General features: G+C 40.2%; 1 protein-coding gene across 3 annotated transcripts in view; it reads left to right on the forward strand.

Moving 5' to 3' along the window:
- The first annotated feature begins 755 nt into the window (after nucleotides 1-755).
- Nucleotides 756-24,434, forward strand: part of TOX (thymocyte selection associated high mobility group box) — a 187,567-nt gene continuing 163,888 nt past the window's right edge. The window contains exon 1 of one of the 3 annotated variants that reach the window (XM_081013452.1): nucleotides 756-1,625. In XM_081013452.1, the coding sequence (XP_080869578.1) occupies nucleotides 1,491-1,625 (135 nt within the window). In that variant the 5' untranslated portion in view covers nucleotides 756-1,490. Of the gene's footprint in view, nucleotides 1,626-2,306; nucleotides 2,448-24,434 lie in introns of those variants that run through there. The other 2 variants (XM_081013453.1, XM_081013454.1) reach the window with 2 other exon arrangements.

Raw genomic sequence — 24,434 nt, forward strand, 5'->3', positions numbered from 1 at the left:
GAAAGATGGGCTAATGAATGGTCTGCCTTGACATAAGGCAGCTTTTTGTGCAAAATGCTTTGAAGCATTAATCTTGCATTCTGGACATAGGAAGCTTCCTTATACAATGTTGGACCACCGGACCACCTAGTCCGTTTCTACCTTGCACTCACCATGACCCGTTCAGGATCTCAGACAATTTCACATCACCAGCTCCCTAGCGAGGCATGGCCCTGAACTTGCAGCTGACTGCAAGCCCAGCTAGATCTGTTGGTCCGAGCATGGTGCTGATAATGCCAAGGTTTCAAGTTCGCTCCCTGTATGTGACAGCTGCATATTCCTGCATTGCAGGGGCTTGGACTCACTGGTCCTGGAGGTCCCTTTCAGCTCTGCAATTCTACACTTCTAAGCTGCAGGCTAGAGCTGCCTTGAAGAAGTTCAACTCTGCACATGCTCAGAGGCTCTCCCCTCTCTTCCACATTGCTTCCAACGGTCCAAGAGCAAAGCTAAACTACTGGGGACAGGCAGGAAATGGGGGCTCAGCCTTGCTCAAACTATCTTAAAGTCCTGGCACCCACCCACCCACATTTTCTCTCTTCTTTTAATCGTCTCCTGTCTCCCCCCCCCCCTTTTGCCTCGTTTCCCCTTCCTTCTTCCCACAGAAGCGCGGAGATGCCATAGTAACTAGCCCGGGTAAGGGCAGAAGTGCAGCAGGAGAGTTGGCAAGGGAGGCCCGGCTGGCGGGCGCCACAGCGCCCCCTGTCTGCGCTCCGCGCGCGCTCCGCGGCGAAAGCAGCAAATGGCTCTGGATTCGCGAGCTCCTTTGTGTGGAGCACACTCGCAGCGAAGCGGCCGAGGCGCACGCCGGCTGCCTCCTCTCCGCCCTGCCGCCAGCGACGCGGGGCAGCCCTGCCGGAGCCGGGGGTCCGCCTCAGTCCGAAACCCAGCGGCTCGACGGTAGCTAGCGGGGGCTGGTGCTTCCCCCCCCCCGGGCTCTCTCCCTTGACTCCTCTCGAGGCGGGGAAATAAAGACCTCCGAAATAAAGCCGCTGAAAAGAGAGCGGAGAGAGCGAGCGAGAGGGCGCGGGCTGGGCAGGGAGAGGCGAGGGCGCCAACTCTCCTCAGGCGCAGCGCGGTCCTGGGCTGCTTCGGCGAGCGGCGCGTGTGGGGACAACGGAACTCCTCGAAGTTACCTGCCCGGCCGTGAGAGAGAGAGAGAGAGGAGGCGGCTTTTGCCTCAGGTAGCCGTCGCCGCGCCCGGCAAGACCGGTGCTTTTCGGAAGAGTTTCTCTTCCCTCCCACCAGCCCTTCTTCTCTTTTACAAACCGCAAACGGATGTGAGGCGGGGAAGGTGTTTCTTTCCCACCCCCCTCCTGCTTCTCCTCAGGCACCTCAGTTTTCAGGGGTTTCCCCGCCCCCCGCTTTCTCTCTCGCTCTCTCGTTTTGTTTTGTTTTGCCTGAAAGCCGACACGAAGCGGGAAGACGAGGAGTTTGCTTGATGTTTTAGTGCGATGGACGTACGGTTTTACTCGCCGCCGCCTCAGCCGCCGCCTCAGCAGCCGCCGCCGCCCTCGCAGTCCGCCGCCGCTCCGGAGACCCCTTGCCTGGGACCTTCTCCTTGCCTGGACCCCTACTACTGCAACAAGGTGATTCGGCGTGAGGGGGGGCCCTGGCTACCCCCACCCCACCCTCTTCTTTCCTCGAAGGGAGTTTGGCTTGGTTGGCAGATGGCTGGGCAGCTTGAGCGAGACTTGGAGCGGGGCAGGTTGCAGGCTGGAGCCAAAGGCACCACCAGCGCCCTGTGTGTGTGTGTGTGTGTGTGTGTCTGCTTGCCTTGCCGTTGTGCAATGTTTGTGTTGTGCGCGACGGCGGGGGAGGCAACTGGGCGCTTTTGCGAAGCCCCTCTCGGCCTGTTGTGTGGGGTGGCCTGGGCGCCTTCAAAATGCAAATCCATGAATTGGCCGAGGGAGGGAGGGGGAGGGAGAGAGAAAGCCGCCTCAGACTCGCAGCCCTTACTCGTGAGTAAGTCCCATGGCAGTTTATGGAGAATCCAACGTAGTCCCGGGACTGCAGCCCTGCCTAAGCGCAGAGTCTTTTTTCAAGTGCCCCCCCCCCCCCCGCTTGGGATGCTCATGCGGGAGATTTAAATTCACCCCTCTTTTGGGTGTTACTTTAGGGGAGGGAGACTCGAAGGACAAAGCGTGGTCAGATCGCAGGCTGGACAGGGTTGGGGTGGGTGGGTGGGGGACTGGGGGGGGGGTTCCAAATTGCAGAAGCGTGGCAAGTTTAGTATCGAATAGAAGGAAGCCCAGAATCAAACTGCACCCATACCCTTTATAACTTGATTCAGCGCCATCAGAACAAGTTTTCTCCTAAGTAGGAAAGACGAGGCGGAATTTGCAAAGCCCTGGGCAGGGCAGAAAGAGAGTGGAGTGTACTGCTCAAGAGTTTCGCGGGACTTATTCCAAGTATGTGTGCATAGGGTTGCAGTCCGGGGCGTCGTCTTCTCCTGTCTGGTTTTGTGCTACAATCTTTAACGCTTAAGGCTTCTGCCCCAGAACTTCAGGGCCACTGATTCCTTATTTTCCACATTCTTTTTTTCTCCCTGGCTTCAGCCAGCTGCTAATACTACTATGCAAGATGTGCAACTCCCCCCACCCTCCTCTGTTGTAGAATGGGCAGTGCTGGCCATAGGAAATAATCAGGAAGTGCAAGCTTTCCAAAACACTCCCCCAGGAGGGGAGAGAAACAGAACTGCGAGCAAGCATTGGTAGTAAGATTTGTTTAAACCTGGGTGCCTGTTAAGCTTTTGTTTAAGCGCATAGTCTGGAAGGCTGGAGCTTTTGCAGGCAGCACCAGATCTTTTTGTGCATGTGCCATATAAACTCCTCATCTGACTAAGCAGCACCTGGCTATTCCTTGCTTGTTGGTGATTCTGTGCTTGGTTTGATTTGCAACAGAGAAGGCATTAAGGATGCCCTTTTACAAAAGGGGAGTGTGTTCACTTTATGTTCGAAAGTGGAGTGTGGGCATAAGCCCTGGGGTTTTTGTCTGTTGTCACCGGTGTGTTTGTGTTTAGGAGCTATTTCAAGTGTTTGTCTAAGGCAAATTGCACCTAGACATAGTGCTGTAAATACAGACTTCTGTTTGTTTTAAGAACACAAACTGTTGCACTATGATAAAGACCCATTCACTTTTCAGGAAATATTTCCTGTATGATATCATCTGTCATTCATTATTTGAGGAACCCTGATGAGGACAAGACTTAAGAGTGTCCTAACATCTTAAACTTGGAGCTTGATGGCAGAAATTCATTAGGTAGATTTGTGTACAGTGATCATCTGGGCTGCAGCACTTGGACTTTTAATTGTTACAATCAAGTAAAACCCTTCCTTTGAAAAAGTTACCTCTTTTATAAAGAAAGAAAGAAAAGACTGAAGTTTGGATAGCAGGAATGAACCCTGTATATGTGCCAGGCTGTTTATGTGCTGAGGCTTCTTAAGTATTGAGCAATGATGATTATAGAACTACTTTCACTCTGTGACTTGCTACTATAAAATATAATCTCGATTATCTTTTATTGTGAATTGTAAGCCTGCCATGCTGAAAAGTAAAGAAGCATTGGGTAGAATTAATGACATAAGCGCCAAAGTGCCTGAAGAGCCATTTGGCAATGAAAACTGGACGAACGGTTATTAAATCTATCAGTGATTTAAAGCTTCAAAAAGAAGGTAATGACTTGAATACATATTTCGCTCATCATACTCAAGATGGTGAGCCAGATTTAATTTAAAAGTTAAATGCTTTGGAAAATCAGGAATTACGTTAATATATTAAATCATTTTCCAATTAAGTGCTTTAAATCATTTTGGGTGGCTATCATTTCTGATTGAATAAATTAATTTAGAAAGCTTCCCCCCTTCTCTGTTTGCCCTATGTTCCTAGTCAGTTTTTTATTTGCCACCCCCCCCCCCCCCGAAAAAACCTGGTTAAGTCCAAGCATAAAGAAGCAAACTTCTTTTGACTGTGAAAATGAGGCACTCTATTTAACTTAGTCAGGACTGATAATGGATTTCAGAAATGCTCAGTTGTAAGACTGCTCTGTTCTTCTTTCTTTCTTTCTTTCTTTCTTTCTTTTTCTTTTTCTAAGCTTAGGAATGACATACCAGGAATGTTTCTTGTAAAACAACATTCTTCAAGCAATGTATATCTCTGTCAAACAGCCCTGCCAATGACCATTGATTATAGAAAATGGACTTAGAGTAGCTTTGCTGGCTGGGCCCCTATGAGGCATGTGTTGACTGAACATCTCATTTTCCTCCAGTCCCTCAGCCCCATCTATCCAGGCTGATTAACGTTGTTATAAAGCCTTAACTTTATGTGTGCTGTTGTTCTTGGGTACAAAGAACATTTTTATGAACAGCTGTTGGATAATTTCCCCCCTAAATGCTGCATCATCTTCAGCAGATTTTATGAGTACAGATGCAATGGGAAGCCCTATAACCTAGAACACTAATAGCAGACATGCCTGTGTTCACAGTTTCCTCTGAACTTTCAAGCTGATTCGACATTGCAGGGCAAACTTGTTTGCTTTGTATAAACTGTACTATAACTGCATTTACTTCAGAGTGATCCCTTTTAAGCCAGTAGAGTGGATCACAGTCTTAAACTTGTTTGAAATGATTGGCAATCAATCAGTGATCCTCGGGTGCAGGTCTTCTGACATACAATGTCATAGTTCATGTGTAGTATAAGAGTTGGCCGTATCCACATACGTTTGTGGCGCAAGTTAAAACGAATCACCCTTGGCCATGTTTTAAATAACATACAATAGCATAGATCTTTCTGCTCTGCTGATTTTTCTGTTGGCTGTCTTTGTTTCAAAAGATGACTGAGGTCTTTATAAACTTAAAAATAATGTCCCGAAACATTTTAGTTGGCCATTGCCATGTTTTGCCTTTCTGCATAGTGTGCTTTGTACGTATTGTATTGGATCATGTTTCTTTCCCATCAAAACCTCAGAGGGAGAAAAGTGAAAGAACAATGCAAACAATGTTGGTTATGGCAACTGTGTGAGGTATCTCTTGTACAAACAGAGAGAATGGATGGTATGCTGCTGTATATAGGTCAGCCTCTGAAATAACATAGTGAAGCTCATAGGCTGGGCAGGCAGATTTAGACTTGAGGTAATATGGTTTACCTCTGAAACTTCCAGGAGAGCTGTTTAGGGATGGAAGCCTAGATCCTCATAACTTAAATTTCCCTGGAAACAATTCTGTTGTTATATGCACAGGGCATGAGCACAGCAGTAAAATAACCCACTAGCCTTCTGCTGTTTAGAGATGTCATGCCTTTAGTTTGAAGATATCCATAAAACCCAGTATTTACTCCTTACATATACTGATTTCTTAAGTACTGTGAGTAGACAGTTGCTTATAATTTTTGTAAAGTTGCTGTTATTTTGAGCACAGCTGAACTGTTTAAGTATCTGCTTTAATATGATTTTGTTTTGACACTGGTAATAACAGAGATGCTGACTTATGCCAACAACAGGAGGGGCATAATGGCCTTTATGGCTCCCAGTAGCTAGCATTGCAAAATTATGTACGGATTTTCTCCCACCCCCTGAGATTTACTGGTAAATATATATATGCCCATGGCTCATTTGCTGTTTACTTCTTTATACTTGTCAATGCAGTGGAAAAATACAAGCTGATTAGATAGAGAGAGAGAAAAACCTAGACTAAACAAAATGGGGGAAGGGAGCAATGCAACATAAGGAAATGAGTACATAAAACTTATTTGTGGGCAAGTAGTATTTTAAAACTTCTTTGTGACTCCATAGTCAGAAAACCATAGTATTTACAACAAAGATTCTTGTTAGTCTTTAAGGAGCTATAAGACTCTTTGATATCTATGTTGCAATCTACAACACAGTGCAAAACAACTACCCCTTGGGAAATGTTTATAGTGTTTATTTTACTATTGTATCTTTATCATGCCAAACCAAAACTAAAATTGAGCTCTTTATAAAATGTCCCAAAAGTGTATCTCTTTCACAAGCATGCTTTGTTTCTGATGCCTGGTAGTCAAACTCCTACTCCCCATTGAATTCTAGGAGAGTCCCTCAGGAAAACTCTAAAGTGCTTACGTAGCTAATATTTCGAGAAATTTCAACATCTGTGTGGAATCAATTGGGTGTTGAATAAATTTTGTTCTTTATTGTTTTCTTGAAAGGGTAGTTTTGGGTGCTCGCAGAACATTTTTACTCCATTTTTACTCTTAAAGAGAGAGAAACTGTGCTTGTATTACTGATTTGTTGTGTTGATGTTTTTAATAAGCTTTGATACATTTTATGGTACCAGTTAATGGCCACTACTTATCGTGGACAAATTAGATTGCAGTATTCCAAAGAAGCTCAACAACTTTTGTTCCCCTAAAAAGCTGAACAACTTTGACCTGAACCCCCAAAAAGGGGGTAGATCACTGCCAGTTTTTAACTCTGTGAGTAGATTACAGTCTCTTGGGAGTTGGCCACCCCTGACATAGTGAGTTAGAGTCTCTAATATGTGTGTAATAATGAGTGGCTCAGACCATCACTTTACCTATAAACAGTGACTTCTGCCAGTCCTCTCTTGGGAAAGGCCTGCACAAAACATATTCTCATGAATGGATTCAGCAGGAGCTCTAGATTCCCATTCATTGCAATTCTTATGCAGCTGAAATATTTGCTATGTTGACCATGTTGAACTAGGACATGGATGAGGCCCTTCAGATGCTGTTGAACTCCAGTTCCCATTAGCTCCAGCCAGACTGTGGTCAGGAATTATGCGAATTGTAGTCCAGCAACATCCGGAGTCTCACAGGATTCCCAAACCCTGGTGTGGGGAAATCAGGATATATTGTGCAGCTTGACCTGTCACAGTTTGAGATTTTCAGCTCTTAGGTCCTGATCTTGAAAGACTTGTGTCCTCTGATACCAAAAAGTATTAGATAGCACAGAGCTATTTTCACAGTTACTTTTTTTAACAAACAAACCACAGAGGTTTTGATAATAATATAACCTAATAAAAATATAACATAATAAAATATATTTAGGCTCCCTACCAAGGATACAAACCTAGTAAATGAAATGCCATTGATTCCAATAGACTCTGCTCAGAGGCATGTCTGTTTAGGATTAGAGTCTGAATACTTGCATTAGGTGAGAGACCAGAATTCCTGAAACTCTATATCCAAGGCTGACACAATAGCACATACTGAATACTCCTAGCACAAGCTTTCCCCTTTCAATCAGGGTTTCACAAACTTTTAATAGAAAGTGGGCGTCCATTCTCTTCTATCCATGCTCTTTGTGTCAAAACATATAACGGTGGCAATTTCTGACATTATTATTTTTTTACAAAAGTGATGCTTGCTCTGTGTGGATGTTTTCATTAAGGAATTGTTATTCATTAAGAAACCTGTTATAAGCTGATCAGTAAATGAGGTTCTCAATGCAAGTGCCAGTAAACAGTTAATTATAGACAGCGAGACAAGGAATTCGCTTAACCCCAAATGAGATTTTTCTGGTGGTAACATTTTCCCCCTACAACATTGGGCTTGAAAATGGCAACCTTGTAATATACTCTGCAATGAAAAGTACATTCCAGTTTGGCAACAGATTAGACAAAAAATTCTGTTCAGCTTGTTGTCTGTGCTGCAATGTTCAGCGTAAAGTGGATAAATGATCCGGGCTGAAGAGACATCTTTTGTACTTGCATTTTAAATGCCTGTTTGTATGTAGTCCTTTCATGTTCTTTTGTGTATATATATGCAAATATATAGCTATATATATAGATATATAGTTACTTTCTTCAAATCTACTTTAGTGTATAAACCAAGTGAAGTTTGTTTTTGTATAATTGCTGTGCTCCAACCTCTTGTCCAACCATTTGATTTTGTTGGTTGTTGGGTCACCAGTCTTGAGATGATTCTGAATAGCTTGCATATTCATATTTGTGTATGAAACATGTTGGATTACCTTTACAGTAGAAACCAATAGCCAATGATTAGCCAATTTTGTTTAAATTGATGCACACACTATACATATATATTGTAGCTATTGGCTGTGTGTAATACATCTCACTAGTGTTTAAATAACTACATTGTCTCCTGGTCTATTTCTGAGTACAAATTAGTTACTGCCATTAAACAAACAACTTGGCATGATGGTACTGAAGGACTGCCTTCTTCCTCATGGACTGCCTGAATGGTGAAATTCTCCTTGGAGTTCCTTTGCCCACAGAATTGGCCCTGCCATTAGGCATAGTGAAATTAAGCTGCCTCAGGCATCTGATTTTGGCTGTCACGAAAGGGCAGCAAATTATTTAATTTATTATTATTATATATTATTATTTTTAAAGAGGGGGGCGAGGTGCTTGCCAAAATAAGTGGCTGTGGGTACTTTTCACCTTTGAAGCATACCATATCCTGTTCTGTCTCAGACAGCAAAATGTTTGGGACTGGCTTTGTTCTCTGAGTCCCCAGCCTTTGAAGGTAAGGTGGATGGTCTGGCCTTTTCTGTTGAAAGGCCTTTTCTGTGGTGGTGACTCAATTATGGAACAGTATCTCCAGGGCAGCTTCTTTGTGCTAGTATTCATTGGTTTGTTTGTTTTTTGTTTTATCATCGAGTGAAGACAGTTTTATTTGCTCAGGCCTTTTACATTTGGTGGTTGTGCTAAGGTACAACTGGTTGTTGTTCATATTGTATTGAATTTTTTGGTCAGCAGTTTAACTACGTAGCATGAATTAATCTGAAAGCCTTTTGACAGAACAGCAGGATAGGCAATCTTTGGAATAAGTGAACAAAAGTATCAGTCATTCCTGTCCCTATCACTTCTTTGGCTGGCTTGTCCCATAGACCGTAATGCCACTGAATACAACAGCAACTTGTCATGAGAAGTCCTGTATCAGTTTCGCCCCTCAGTACTGCCACCTTGTTTATTCAGTACATAGGCCTTTCTCAGGACTGTACACACCATACATTTAAACCACTGGGAGCTGTAGTTTACCCTTCACAGAGCTACAGTGCCCAGTACCCTTAACAACCTATAATTCCAATGATTCTTTGGGTAAGTCATGTGCTTTAAATGTGTGATGCTTACACAGCCTCTGTCTCCTTTGCCCAACATTCTCTGCTTTTCAGTTAATAGTCTTCCATCTCTCAGCCACCACATCCTGACTTTAAACCTCCTTCTTAGCCCTCTGCTTTGACATTGCCCAGCACTTCTGTCCTCCCTTCCTATCTTATCCCTCAAAGCTGCATAAGCTATGGATTGGCAACTGGTCCAGATACCATTGGACTCTAATGCAGGGGTAGGCAACCTAAGGCCCATGGGCCGAATGCGGCCCAATTGCCTTCTCAATCCGCACGGTCCGGGAATCAGCATGTTTTTACATGAGTAGAATGTGTCCTTTTATTTAAAATGCATCTCTGGGTTATTTGTGGGGCATAGGAATTTGTTCATCGCCCCCCAATATATTCTGCCCACCACATGGTCTGAGGGACAGTCGACTGGCCCATGGTTGAAAAAGGTTGCTGACCCCTGCTCTAATGTCTATCAGCCCCAGGTGGTGTAATCAGGGATGAAGGGAGTTGTCATCTAACAACATCTGGAGGGCCACAGGCAGCTTACACTGGCATTAACTTTTCCTGCAGTGAGCCTTGTGTAAAGGTTTCAGTGATGTGAGCCAGATAATTTTCTAGTACTTTTATTTTCCATGGGAAATTTTCCATTTCTTAAATTCATTAGTAATTCTGTCAACATCTAATACCATATTGGGCAGGCTTGGAAGCTTTTAACTTCGTTGACTAACTAGAACTACAATAAACATGCTAAATTAGATAACTATCAAGAGCATCGGAAAAAATTCGTGTGCAAACGGATTCTTTTCTGAGGCATCGGGTGGGGGAGGGGGGATCCAATTCTTCAAAAAAGAAGCCCACATCACTGGAAGGTTTCTCTGTTTTCCTATCTTCTCCCTAGTATTCTTATCCTGTCTCTAAGCTATGTATTTCCTCAGCTAAACCTAACCTCCTAGAAAATGCCTCACTCCACACAACCCCAAGCTGTCTGGGGCACAAATGGTAGGAGGGAAATAGGACAGGCAAAACAAGAACAACCAAAAAAACCTGTGTACTATTTGTATACTTAATTTGTTGAAGTCACTTATATCCAATTCAGCATTGTTTTCAAAGGTATATAAGGTACTGGCAACATACAGGGATTTACTGTATGTGTAACTTGTGTCCAAGGTGGGCCAGTGCACAGTGGTGGAGGAAGAGGAGTGGGGGGGAGCGCCCCGCCCCCGACAGCACGACCCCCAGGGTGCCATCGCAGCTGCTCCCCCTGTCCGTACTGGGTGCCCCGCCCCCCACAGGTGACGTGTCCTGCCCCCAGGACCCACCCCCGCCTGCTCTCCGCCACTGCCAGTGCATACTGTAGTTCATGTAATGGGTTTCTCAACATTCGGACGGAATGCCTCCATTGTGCATGTAATGGGCAAATGGTAGAGTCCTTCTTCTTTTCCTTATTGAAACTGATACTATCGAAAGAGGGATACACTGTTTGTGTGGAAACAGCAATACCAGGGTATAGGCATCCTGCATATGGTGGGTCTGTCTGTGCTAAGGATCAAAGGCTTCCCCTCACTCATTCCAGCTTTCTCTCTACTTGTGCTCACTTTCTCACTGTTTTCCACAATAGAGGAGCATAGGACGCTATCCATATCTAGCATGCCTACTTGATTATTTTGGACACTAGTCTTCCTGCTGTGCTCGAAGAGAAGTTGATGTCCCTGCTGTCATTAGATGGGGAAAGGGATTTGGTATAAGAACATGAATTTCATTTCTTTTTTCTGCTGTGGTCAGTGCTGAGGTAATCCATTGGTGTGTCATCTAGGGCAGTGAGGGTCAGAAGATACAGTGGGATCATCGTCTACTGGTAGAACTTTGGGTGATTTGCAATAGAATGGAAGGATTTCTGCCCCCTAATTGCTAAACAAGAGCAATACACCAAAATGATCCTTCTCCAAATTAGACTGCTGAAGTGAAAAAAAGATTTGAATAACCAGGAATGGATTTTTTGTGAAAGGACTGTGAGTTCAGCTTATTTCTGGTACTCAAAGCAAATCCTTGTGCTCAGTAGCTGCTCAGAGGAAGGCTCCATGTTCTTGGATATTCCTTTGGAGCAGGCTACACACACACAGAGGAGGATCACTTTGTCTAATCCATGTAGAATTTGATTTATCGTTATAAAACATACATAAAGGGAGAAAAGAACTATCATTTTACAGGTTTCTGTGTTATATATTGTGGTTAGGCTGAGTGGTATCCTGCGTGTTCTCATCCATTAGAGTGTCCTCTCATTCACTAGTTAGTTTCACTTTGTAAGCTTAAAGATTTCATACTCAGGGTCTCTTAACAGTTAAGGCATAGTTAATCTGTGTGGGGTAGCCAACATAATGCCGTACAGATGATATTGGACTATAGCTCTCATCAGCTCTAGCCATCATGGCCAATGGCCAAGGATGATAAGAGATGTAGTCCAAGAGATGTATACGGAGGGCATCATGTTGATTACTCCTGATCTATACTGAGCAATCCTCTCTGGGTTAAGAACATAAGTAATAAGTAGTTACTTGCCTATGCTTTGGAAGAATCCCAACAACACTCACACACTAATATTCCTCCAGAAACTGAACAGTCTATCTTCTGCCCATCTCCACAAGAAAACAAATCTTTATATCTGTATGTCTTCTCACCCCGTGGGTATATGATGTTATAACTACTGAAGATGTTTTCCTAAAAATCCACATCCCTTGCTCATTTAATAGTGGAAAATAAACTACCAGTTCTGTGGTTTTCAGCTGTGAACATAATAAATGACACTATAGTTCTCCTTCTTTCAAGTTCTAGCATTGTGATACTTCAGTATTATATTCCATCGCCGCCACCCTTTGCGAATGCAATCAAATTTTTTGAATGGGCTATAATTCTTCCACTTTGGGCAAGGCCATCCTTACATCTGACAATAAATGTTTAATGTGTTGTATTTCTCCCCCCCCCCCCCCCAAAGATACATGTATTGTAAAGCTTGTCAATTTATTTCTGGATCAGTCCAGTTTTTGTTGTTTACAAGACTTGCTTTCCATGGAAGAGGCTTCCAATGTTACAAAATCCCTTTGGCAAAGAATAAAATTAAGCTGATACACATTGTGCATATCAGCCTCAAGTAGCATGCTAAAAAAAAGGGGGGGGGAGTAAATATAAAATGGCAAGAAAAACTTTCAACAAAGGTACATTTTACATTTGGCAAATGCAGTAATTAAAATTAGTCATAGAAACCTACAGATAGTAGAGCTTAGCATCATAGTTAATGATTTATTTTATGTTAATGACTTTCTGCTAGGGCATAAAAGACTGCTCATAATGGACTCTCAATGCTCTATTCAGTTGCCAAGGATAATGGGATAATCTTCCCCAAAATTAAGCTTTTTTTGAAGTATATTATGCTGTTATTTTTCAAGTTAACTCTTCAAAATTTATTGCAGCACTAATCTTTCAAGACCTACTTGTATCCTTAATGGAAATGTGTTTTAGAAACATCAGGTTCCTTGCTCGTTAACCAGGTCAGTTAATTATGTTGGAAATGTTTCATTTTTATGTTTAGTTTTATATTCTAGAGATTAATATTCATGAAGTGGAAGTCTTAAATGTGGCGTTAGATTCTGTGCTGAAGCTGTAGATGTTCTAGTGGATTGCTTAAGTGAAGGGGTTGGAATATAAAGCTTTTTAGAAATTTCCAACCCATAACTAACTGACCAGTAGTGAAACCATTTTTTCATTTTGGACTGGGATGTTTGTGGGTTCTTTTTTAAAAAGAATGTTGATAATTGGTTATAACCAACACTATATTTCAATAACAGATAATTTGCCTACTGAAGTTTGCATAATGTGCTAATCATGTCTAGTGGTTAATAAAGGCCTCCTCTCTCACTCCCCTGATGGCTATAAAAGGCTATTATGTTTGTGGCAGCAGTTCAGGTACAGCTGCTGTGTGTTAATAATGCATCATTGTCCCACTAATAAACACAGCAAAGGTCATCACCCTAAGCACCTAAAATACCTATTTTCTATCCAAAATATTTATTAACACCTTAAAAGCATATCTATTCATTTTAGTTAACTGTATGTGAGTTAATGACACTCATAGCTTCTTGTGTATCAAAGCTTTTGACTCGCCTGTTGTACTGTGGACATATGTTAGTGTTGTAGGTAATCTTTTACTGCTATGTTCCCTGCCCCCACCCTTGCCCATTTTAGCAAGCTGTGCAGTATGTGAAGACTGGTCTGGCGTTGTACAATTAACTAGATATGCTGCTTAGCAGTAATGCTTAGTTTTTAGGTGGCTTAGTTGAAGATCATAGGATAAGAGATCAGGCTGGTGGGATGAGGGACAGGGGCTTTTCTACCGTTGCCCTATAGCTATGGAACCCCCTTGCCGAAGATGTACAAGCAGCCTCCTCCCTGAGAGTGCTTAGGTGGCCTCTGAAAACATTTTTGTTTAGGATTGCTTTTAATGAAGGGTTTTAATAGGCAGTAGTCCCTGTTTTTAGTCTTTTGGGTGGCTGTATTATAGGGACAGAAATCCAATCACTTAGAAAGATATGAAATGTTATCATGGTGCTGTTTACATTTTATATGGTTTTAAATTGTTTCAAAAGTTGCCAGCTGTCGGGGGAAATACCGAATTTTGAAGGGCACCTAGTAAAAGTATTAAATAAGTAAAAAAATAAATGAATACACAGTCTTGAAGACTGGCTGACAGTAATCATAGTTAAAATGTAGTGACGTTAATTTGTGTGTGTGGCCATGCACACATGAGTAGGGTGTGGATGAGTTTCTTGCATCTGTTTGTGCAGTAAACTTATTTAAGTTTTAGCTTAGTGCTCTGTGCTGTATGTCCATGGCCTATTTGTTACTCACATACTGTATTCCCTTTTAAAAGGCAGGGATTACTGTATTCATAAAGGCTTTATAAAATATACTTTCTCCAGACAAAGAGGATTCACATGGGATTTCCATTTTGCCAAGGAAACATGCAAATCAATAGGCCAGCACTTATCTGCATTGAAATTAGGTATACTGTAATTTATGGGCATAGCAATATTTTTTCCTCTGTGTTCCATAGCCTAACATTCTTTAAGGTAACCCTGGTTATGTCTCCTTGGAGAGAAGCAACTGAACAAATCTCATTTTCATATCATGTGCTATTGTCTCATGTTTTCTGTTACTCATTTTGATAACCTTGCATTTCTCCCCTCCTGTTTTGATTTGGAAACAAATGTTCAGAGAGCAGAGTGATTCAACTGTGTTTCTATCATCAAGAGAAATGAGAAAAGCCTGACTAACTGAAGGAGTTTTATTTGTGCCGTACACAGCACACAACAGTTCATTTGTCATGGTTTAAATATATAATACAGACAATAAAATGTGTGCAGGCACAGTTGTGATATATGTAGTGTCTGGCCCCGTTCCTATTGTTCGTGGTCTCTACGGTTGTCATACATTGTTCTTTGCACATCATCCTCTTACTTTGACACAATTTCTAGCTTTCAGTGCTGCAGCATTTTCATTGCACAATATACATGAGTTTGACAGGGTGTGTTGAGGACAACTCTGGCAAGCAATTGATATTTTGAAGTGGCAAGCGTTTCAGCAGCTGCTTGCTTGTGAAAAAGGAATGATAAGATATACTGTATTGTTAGTTTTAGGCAAAGCATTAAGGTTTAAGCTCTGTAAAAATGTACACATTATTCGTCAGTGGTGAAGCAAGTCTTTTATGTTTTTTAGAGCTTAGCTCCCTGGCTGATGTGAACTAGAATGACATTGGTTTAATGGTCAGTAAATGAATAGGAGTACTTTGAATTTGAACTGCTGCCAATTTTGCACCAACAAAGAAACTGACAAAAGAAAGATTTTATGTGAAATGCAAAGCGCAAGAAATGTTTTGGAGGGAGAGGAGTAGCAAAACTCCAAAAGAAATATTCTTTAAGGCAGCGTATAATTTAAATGATACCAAAATGGTTAAATTATATTCATTTCATGTGGCTCAACAGTTTTGGACATAAGCTGTTACATTTAATGTCTTGCAGAACTTGTGTGTCTGCCCAGTCTTTTAGAATATATCTGTGTGGAATTCACAGTGTGTTTTTCTAAGTACCGCACTGTGCCCTGAAGGCCTGTTGGAAGAACATTAGAGTTGTCCACTGCTGGGGTTCCCAAGTATCTCTCGCTATCTGGTAGTGCGAAATTGTAGTTTAATCAGTTGTGGCATTTCCAGTGTGTAACATTCATTAGCAAGGCAATTTGTCATGACTGTTAATAGTCAGAATGCATCTGTTCTCCTCCTCAGTCACTGACCATGATAGGTACAAAGGCAAATATTTCCATTTCTGAACTTAACTTCTACTGAATTGTAATCCATGGTTAACTGCTTCAAGATGCATGCACCAGCAGCACATCAACAGGACTATGTTTCCCCGACTCTGCTTTTTATAGGTCCCCCCCCCATAAAGTATATTAAAGGCATTAAAGGGTAGGCATTCTTTGATTAGTTGTTAAGCAGGAACTGTAAGTTATGGGTGTGGTATTATCTGTATTCCGAGAATAACACTATTTAGAGAGTATCATATATTAAAATGCATGAATATATATATTAAAATAATAGCAGCAAGTATATAGTCTGCCAGTGATTATTTATTTGGAGTGCTTCACTGATTTTATATTCACTTAATATTTTACAGCCAAAATCTTCCTTTAAATTAGAAAAAACTATTATTGTACATAGCAATATGATCAAGATCTAATTAGAAAAACTTTATATGTTCACCCTACTCCTGCAAACTCCCTCGTAGTTATGGTTCTAAAAGTAAGAGGTTAATTTATTTCTGTTAGATGTTTTTTACACATAGATATTGCTCCTGTGAAAGACACAAGCTTTATGGTGCAATCTTAATTTTAATAAAAGGTCCTCTACATTTGATACTTAAAAAAAGAAGAATCTGAACCCAATGTTGATAAAATCTCTTCCTGCTGATAACAAAACTGTTACTGTTTAAGTTCTCATTTAGCAGTTAGTTGGTACGCTTCAGTGAATGTTGTCAAAAAGGCTTTTCTCTTGAGTGATAGCCTTGTAGGAATGTGAATAGAGATTTTAATTGTATATCATGTGTGTATATCAGAGTGAGTGGATTCACTGACTCTACTTAGCTACATCTTTACAGGTCAAACATGCAAAAATACTGTGTGTGTATATATATATATATATATATATATATGTGTGTGTGTGTGTGTGTGTACACACACACACACACACACACACACACATATATATATATATATATATATATTGCTTAAAGATGCAGCCAACCACTGGGTTGCTTCCAGTATTATGTATAGTACCTTCATTTTCATTATAAAGTGACCAGAGAATGCCAGGATGTATTTTTTCATAGCATTTGCTCAGCAAAAATTTATAGCTATCGCAAAACTAGCTTTATTTTCTAAGCCAGTGAAAATTTTAGCTGAGGCCAACTCTCCTTTAGTAATGTGGTTTCTACAGTCTTGATTCACAAATCAATAAATAGGAATGCATATGATTGAATGGGACCTGACTTGGCCTAAATCTAAGGCTGATATTTTACCTAGGATTGCACAAAGTGAGGATGACTTTGAATAAAAATGCACAAGGTTCTAGAACCAATGTGCACTCTCAACTGAGATGCCTACAAATGTGAAGATAGTGCAAGCCTCTTGCATGGGAGGAGATCTGGAAGTTCTGGTTTGTATTAGGAAGCAGAATGCTTGAATTACTCCACTTTCTTGTTTCTCCCTAAAGTTTCAAACATCTAGAGGTAGCTGCTCTTTCTGTGATGATTTAATGTTCGTTTTATACCACAAGGGTACTAAGCATTATAACAGTGTGAAAAGTGACATTCTAACCAGAAAGCATAAAGCCTAATCAGGGGTCAGCAAACTTTTTCAGCAGGGGGCTGGTCCACTGTCCCTCAGACCTTGTGGGGGGCCGGACTATATTTTGAAAAAAACATATGAACGAATTCCTATGCCCCACAAATAACCCAGAGGTGCATTTTAAATAAAAGCACACATTCTACTCATATAAAAACACACTGATTCCCAAACCAGGCCGGATTTAGAAGGCAGTTGGGCCAGATCCAGCCCCCGGGCCTTGGTTTGCCTACCCATGGCCTAAGTGTTAAACTACATATTACATTGAAAATCAATAGAGTACTGTGGTTTCCTGAACATTATTTAAAATTGAAATGAAGCTATTATTGGGAGAGGGGCTGCCAACTAGTTTGCAATGGTGGTGCTGAAGTTGCCCTCCTCCTCTCAATTGTTTTTACTCATATTGCCCACTGTGGTTTGCCTCATGAAGGGAATACCCCATCAGGCAAACAGCAGTTGCCCTTTGAAAAAGGGAAACTTGGCCCCACTCCAAAAAGATTGGCAGCTTCCAACAGCTCAGTTTGGGAAAAGAAGTCAGAGAATCCAATCACAATGTTTCATGTAAAGTGTAGCTTGTCCTTGAGTAGACTGAACAGGGCAGAAGTCAAAGGAATTTGTGACATCCCTGTAGCCTTTATCATCTTTACCCCGGTTCTGTTCTTAGCACCCCAGAAAGTCAACTGGATTTACCTCACGATTAGATCTTCCTTCAGATATTCGAGGAATCAACAAGTGATATCACTTGCTGCAAACAGTAAAACGCTTGCATACTATGAGGTAGTAGAAATCTCATTAGGATGCTTAGGTTCCAATCTTCAAGGCTGACCCTAATACAGGGTTGGCACACTGTCTCTGAAACTTGCTCATGAGCAGCACAACATCAACACAGGCCGGAGAAAAACATTTACTTGGATCAGACACTCCTGTATATGTTAACTGTGAAAGTACAGTAGTTTTTTTAAAAATTCATTGAACATTTAATTGCAGTCGGGTGAAATGTGGAGAAAAAGTTATCTCTGCTTGCCTTGGCTGTTAATTAGGCAGGTAGGCCAACCCTGTCTTTATTTCAGTATAGTGTAAGATCTGATTGTTTTCCTTAAGTCTTTAGAGATTTGTAATAGTTCAGCATGGTTTGTAGTTGTTAGACACTCTGGTGTTTTAAGATTGTTGATGTTATTCATGGGTTTTATCTGTACTTTTGTTTTGTTATGACACTGTGTTTCAGATGGAATTTATCTACCTTGCTCTTAAATGGATATGATATATCAATTGATTAAAAATAGTTTTACTTACTGAATAAATATCTTACATAGCACCAGGAGGTCCATAGTACCAGGTGGTAGGTATGAATTTAAAGTCTTTATTTCTGTGCACATAGCAGAAGATGCTGCAAGGACTACAGGGAACATAGCAAGCTAGCTCCACTGGAAGACCCTTAAGACCTGGTTGTAGCTGTATAGCACCCTGCCTAAGAAATTGATTCAAGGCCTGCTTAGGATATTGGGCCTTAGTGAGCAACATGTACTTTCCATTAGGGAAACAGGTAGATTTGGGTCTTGATGAAACAAATTACAGGTACAAATTAAGAAATAGTCCTAACATGTCTGTAATTTAATTTGTTGTATCTTGACGCTCTATGTTTCTTGAGAGTGAGATTTGATACTGGGGCCAGGGAAATGGGTGTCAGGGGATGCAGGGGAATGTCAGCAGACAGTTCAGAAAAGTAAGAACTAGATCCAGAAAGAACTTTGTCAGGAATTATGCAAGTCAGAGGGCAACTAGAACGTACAGGGTGGTGGAGGAACTAGCATGCTTTCCACACTGCTTCCTCTCACACAGTAACTTAACACATAATTGAAACACCTCAGGTTAAGTACTTAATTCGTTCTGGAGGTCTGTTCTTAACCTGAAGCACCACTTTAGCTAATGGGGCCTCCTGCTGCTGCTGTGCCGCTGCTGCACGATTTCTGTTCTCATCCCAAAGCAAAATTCTTAACCCGAGGTAATATTTCTGGGTTAGCGGAGTCTGTAACCTGAAGTGTATGTAACCCGAGGTACCACTGTAAAGTTTTTGTTGATGTTTGACCAGTCCTGGACTCTAGGAATGTGTTCTAGTTTTGCCTAATGATGCTTACTTCTGACTAAGGAATGTAGCCTTTGCCAATTAATGAACCAATTATTATTTGGCTTTTTCTTTTTTATATACCAAGTGTAAAAATAGAAATTTTGTTTACATATACAGGAGCAAGGAAAGGGGGATGTCACATCCCATTGCTAACCTTGTTTATTTCTCTGTGATGAAAACTTCTGGTCTGTACTCTGCTTGTGTATAATCCCCAGCAGGAAAAACTGAAACAAGCCTGTGACACGGTTTGCTCACAGCACATCACAAATTGTTAAAAAACAAAACAAAACATGAAACCCATTGAATTACTGTACCATTCTGCAGTGTATCTGTGTTTCTGGGAATAATCCTGGGTGATTCATTCAGGAGAATGCTGTCAGATTAACTTGTGCTGTGTTCTCACCAAACTGAGGTAAATATGCGGAAGGTAAAATACCATTAGTGAAGAAACTTCAGTTAAATGTGTGTTGCTTTTTACAGCATACTCTCATTGTCTTCACTTTCTTTCATGGCGTCCCCTGACTTTGATGCGGAAAGGGCTCATTTTTAATGCTTTTCAGTGTGACAGTCAGTCTATGCTGAAAACTGCAGCCATCTAGTTGAAAGCTGAAGTTAGCCCATATTTTTTTTAGCACAACGCTGTTACGATCTCATATTTATCCAGTTAATACAACAGTATAGTTTTGTTTATTGGCCAGAGAGTCAGGGTTTTGAACCAGAAGAGTTGGATGCAGTACAACACTCTAATAATTTCATACAAGTCATTTTGGGCCTGCTGGGAAGAAATTTGACTTTCATAAGTCAGTGCTTGTAAACTGTTTATACTTGCAAGTATATAGTTGGATATACTATTGTAAGTGGGTGATGTAAATTACAGCATGGAAAAGCACCTTCCAAAAGAAAGTGCGTGGAAATATGTTTCATGTGAAGTCTTCTGACTGGAACACTGAATGGAAGCACTCGTGTGTTGTAGCATTCTGTTGCAGTTGCAGTTGTACTTCTGAATACTAGATTCTTGGGTAAATATCTCAAGTATGCTGTTGCCTTCGTTCCCTGCTTGTACATTTGGCTAGGATTTGAGATGCCATTTGCCCAAAACAATGCAAGTGAGCGACCTTACTCCCAGCACCAACCACCAATACCCCATCATTCTTTAAAAAACTGCAACATGTGTCTCAAAATCAGTGGCATGCCATGCATGGTATGCTGTGAATTGTTTCTCCTCCTACCTCTAGTGGTATCCAATCATAAAAGCCTAATGCATTCAGGGATCCAGTCTATAGGACAGAGCCACTAAATAAGAAGACGTCCATTCTTTATTGTGAGATGCCATACACTGACCTTTCCAAGAATTCCAACAGTAAATACAATATCCTTGGAATGCCTCTGCCTTCTGTAACAGCTTGTGGATAGCTCACTAGTAGTGAAATCCACTTCGTTGTTCTAGGGCTTTTGTGCCAGTAGAGGTGTCCCCTAATGGTGATTTTTATTTTTTTATTTTTTTGCAATACCTCTCCCTCCATGGCCTCAAAAATCTCTTTCTAGAGGGTTTTCCAATCTGCCAGATTTTCTTGTGAGTCCTGGGCACCACAGGTGGAATCTGCAAAAACATCTTCTCCACTGAATCAAAAGCCCTTGCCCAATTGAATACAACTGAAAGTTAACATTTATTTATTATACCTCACTGATGAAATATCTGTTTTAACACATTTTTTATTTCATCTATAGATAATATCATTTATGATAATTTATTATTTTAAAAATATGTATATTTTTAGAAGAAGCTCTGTTCACAGTAGCCTGGCTAATTTAGTAGTAGTTTATGTCTTGATTTCAAAAGATGAAGTCCACTTAAAAAGCAATTACCTGACAAAACATATTTGCAAGTAATTATGGCCAACCTTGCTTACAATAGTTCAACAAACCCTATATTTTCTTAACATGGTATGCAATTAGATTATGATTACACCTTCACAATGGTTTATTGTAAGAATTGAAATACACTCCGGGAGCTCTTATTGCATTTTAAACACTCTGTTTGCTTGGGACCACTGATGGCTGTCAGTAGCTCTTCCTTAATACAATCTCATCTCTCCGTTTTTACCTTCATGTGTTTTAAATTGAGTTCAGTGCCAATAAAATGCTTTCTTCTCTTTGTTTTTGAATTTTTAATGTTCCAGCACTTAAAATAGCTGAAAATGACACAATGCTAGCCACAGTTTGGTAGGCTATGTATGTCTTTAGAGTTGTTGGCTCACAAAAAAAAAATGAAACTACTTTTCATGTCAAAAAGAAGGGGGGAGAGGATGGGTTCAGTACAGTGTGTGCCCTTTTTTTTTTTTTTAATATTCATCTCTGAATTAAGAATTACCTCTTTAACATCTTTCTTACTTCACTGGTTTAAAATTTGCCTTTCATATGCAGGGCAATCTTTGGATGAGTCATTCCAAAGTGCTGGTGGTGTTTGTTCCTTCCTTATAATTGCATTTAGTGTAAAGCTCTCTGCTCTGGGTTATGTCCACTTAGTTGTTTAGATGAAATAGTGTGTTGCTGAGATGGACAGATTGCACTATTGCAATATGTTTAAATGCAACAACACATGCAGAGTATATGTCATGTTTTTATATTAGCCATTTCCTTGGCTTCATCATAGCTTTGGGATTTTAGAAAACTTAGCACTAATAGTATATCTTAATGTCACAAGTTTCTTCCTGAAGACCTTATTCATAAATATTAAAGGAACTTTTGTCTACAAGCTCCTTTATTTTGTCAGAATTTAATTTTATTCAGGAGCAGACATAGTGTCCTAACATACATTGTAACATTTAATGTAACACGTAAATCACATCTTATTAAGGATTCTATTAAATAATTAAATACTACAATTTTTTTAATGTCATATCTTGAACCTGTGACCAAAGTGTTATTGGCAAATAGATGCTTTATTGGAACCTGCAAAGAGTTTGTAGCTTTCTTCTAAGGAGGTTTGACCAATGTTGTGTTTTTCTTTAAAATATTTTCCCAGAATTCTTATGCCTGTTATGCAGGTGCTAGTGTTGTTGGGCACCTAGTTTCCCATGCCACAGTCAGATGAACTGCACCACTTGAGTTAAACCACAATTTTTCCATAGTCAACAAGCACCAGGTCCATGAAGCCAGTAAACCTCATTGACACATGCCTGCAGTTACAAGCAGAGGACACTAAACAGTGTTATCAGTGACTACTACTAAAGCATATTCAGGGGCGGTATAATTCTGAGGACCAGAAGCTGGTGATAGGCACTGGGTGGTATTTGATTAAGTCAGACTAGATCCATTGAAACAAATGGATTTAACTTAATCCTAACACAACCCAATTAACCTCACTGAGCCCACTCTGAGCATGACATAGTTGAAAACACCCATCATTGGATTGTCATTGTCAGCTTGACTTAGTCCTAGAGGATAGATCAATTTGCATGATCAAGAAAACCATCTCTGTCTTACCTGAATTAGCAGCAGAGGATGGAAAGCCTTCCCATTAATTTATGATTTCTTCATATCTATTAATAGGCATTTCTTGGAGTTGCCAGTGAAACTTTAGAAAGGAGCTTCTGCTGTGTGTAGCGGTTTTAATATAAAGGTCCTACTTGTGTGTGTGCAGACATGAAATGAATAATGCACCAAAACATGGATGCCGTGAGCAGACAGTGATCAACTAATCCCACTGTCAGGCCTAAGGCAGGTTCCTCAGAATACTTGTATCCATCAAAATATCTGTCCAGAACTATGAGAAAAGCAAAACTATGAGTCAATGAAATAGGTTGTCAGTTTTTGTAGTTCTGAAAGCCTTAGGGAGGCATTCATGATAAACTATGAATTCATTTTTGGTTTGTTAAAGGGAATATCTGTCTGTTGCTCTAAAAAGAGAAAAAAAAATCTATTTGTACAAATAAATTAAATTAAAATGTTTATTGTTTATAACTTTAATGTTTTTATTCAGTATTATTTACATAAAGGTTATCATCCAGAAGATAAAATTTTGTAAATAAAACAAAAAATACAGAAAATATCAAACAGATTTCTAAGTATTAAAATTAACCTAGCATAACTTCTTAAGCTGCTTGATTATACTGTATCATATTTTTGTGGCAATTAATGTAATAAAGAATTAAGAGTAGAAAGAACAAAAAAAAAATGAAAATCAAAACTATGCTGTGTTTTAAGGAAGCATAAGTTCTTCTTAAAGTATTTCAAAAATGGACTCCATTTTGCAATAAAATTGTTGTGCCCCTGTCCTATTTCCTTGGATTAAAAATAAAAATATAATCTATTTGATTTTGACCTTAGAGCAAAATCCCAAAGTTTATCAAACCATTTGGCTAATGTTTAATTCAACTGGGGACCTCTATTCCTGTATGAGCAAAACTCATATGGCAACTATCAAATGCAAAGTCAAATTTAGATGTTCTGTATTGATGATAATGATAGTAATAATAATAATAATGGGGGAAGTGCTAATTGGTATCCCAATATGTTAAATATTAAATTTGTAGCTTTCCCACAATACCGGTATTTGTGCACTATACAGCAGGGGTTCCCAAACTGTGGACCACCAGTGGTCCATGAGCGTCATTCTCATGTTTCATGGCATGTGGCGTCAAATATTAGTATTATTTTTAATTGTGTTTTTATTGCTTCTTTTATTTTGCATCTTGTATTTTACTGTATTACAGTTTGAATTCTATGGATTACACATTGTAATTCAATAAAATACAGGATGCAAAATAAAAGAAGCAATAAAAATACAATACAAAACAAACAGCATCTAGCACAGTGGATTACAACTGCAACAAAAGGCAGAGAAATCATTAAGTGGTTCTTTAAGACCATCAGCAATTTTCAAGTGGTCCATGGGGGGGGGGTGGATTTCAGAACCACTACTGTACTACATTTCCAACACATACAATGCTAGCCTCCTGGTTGTTTCCTACACCTCCAACATGTTTTTGAAGAGTACATTTTATTCTATTGATTGTTACTGGAGTTAGCTACCAGCTGGACAACACCTTAATATATAATGAGAACCTAAGGGCTTTATTTCAGAGTTTTTCCCAGACTCTCTTGGAAATATTACATCCAACATCTTGTTCTCATTTTACTATTTATTCTTTCACTTGCTCATTTTAGCTTTCATATTTCAACAGCAATTTATATATCTTAGATAGTTCATATTTTTCAGTCTTTGAAATAACTTTCTCAAATTCTGTTCATTCC

Source organism: Podarcis pityusensis (assembly GCF_964106645.2).
Source record: "Podarcis pityusensis genome assembly, chromosome: 7".
Lineage (NCBI taxonomy): Eukaryota > Metazoa > Chordata > Lepidosauria > Squamata > Lacertidae > Podarcis > Podarcis pityusensis.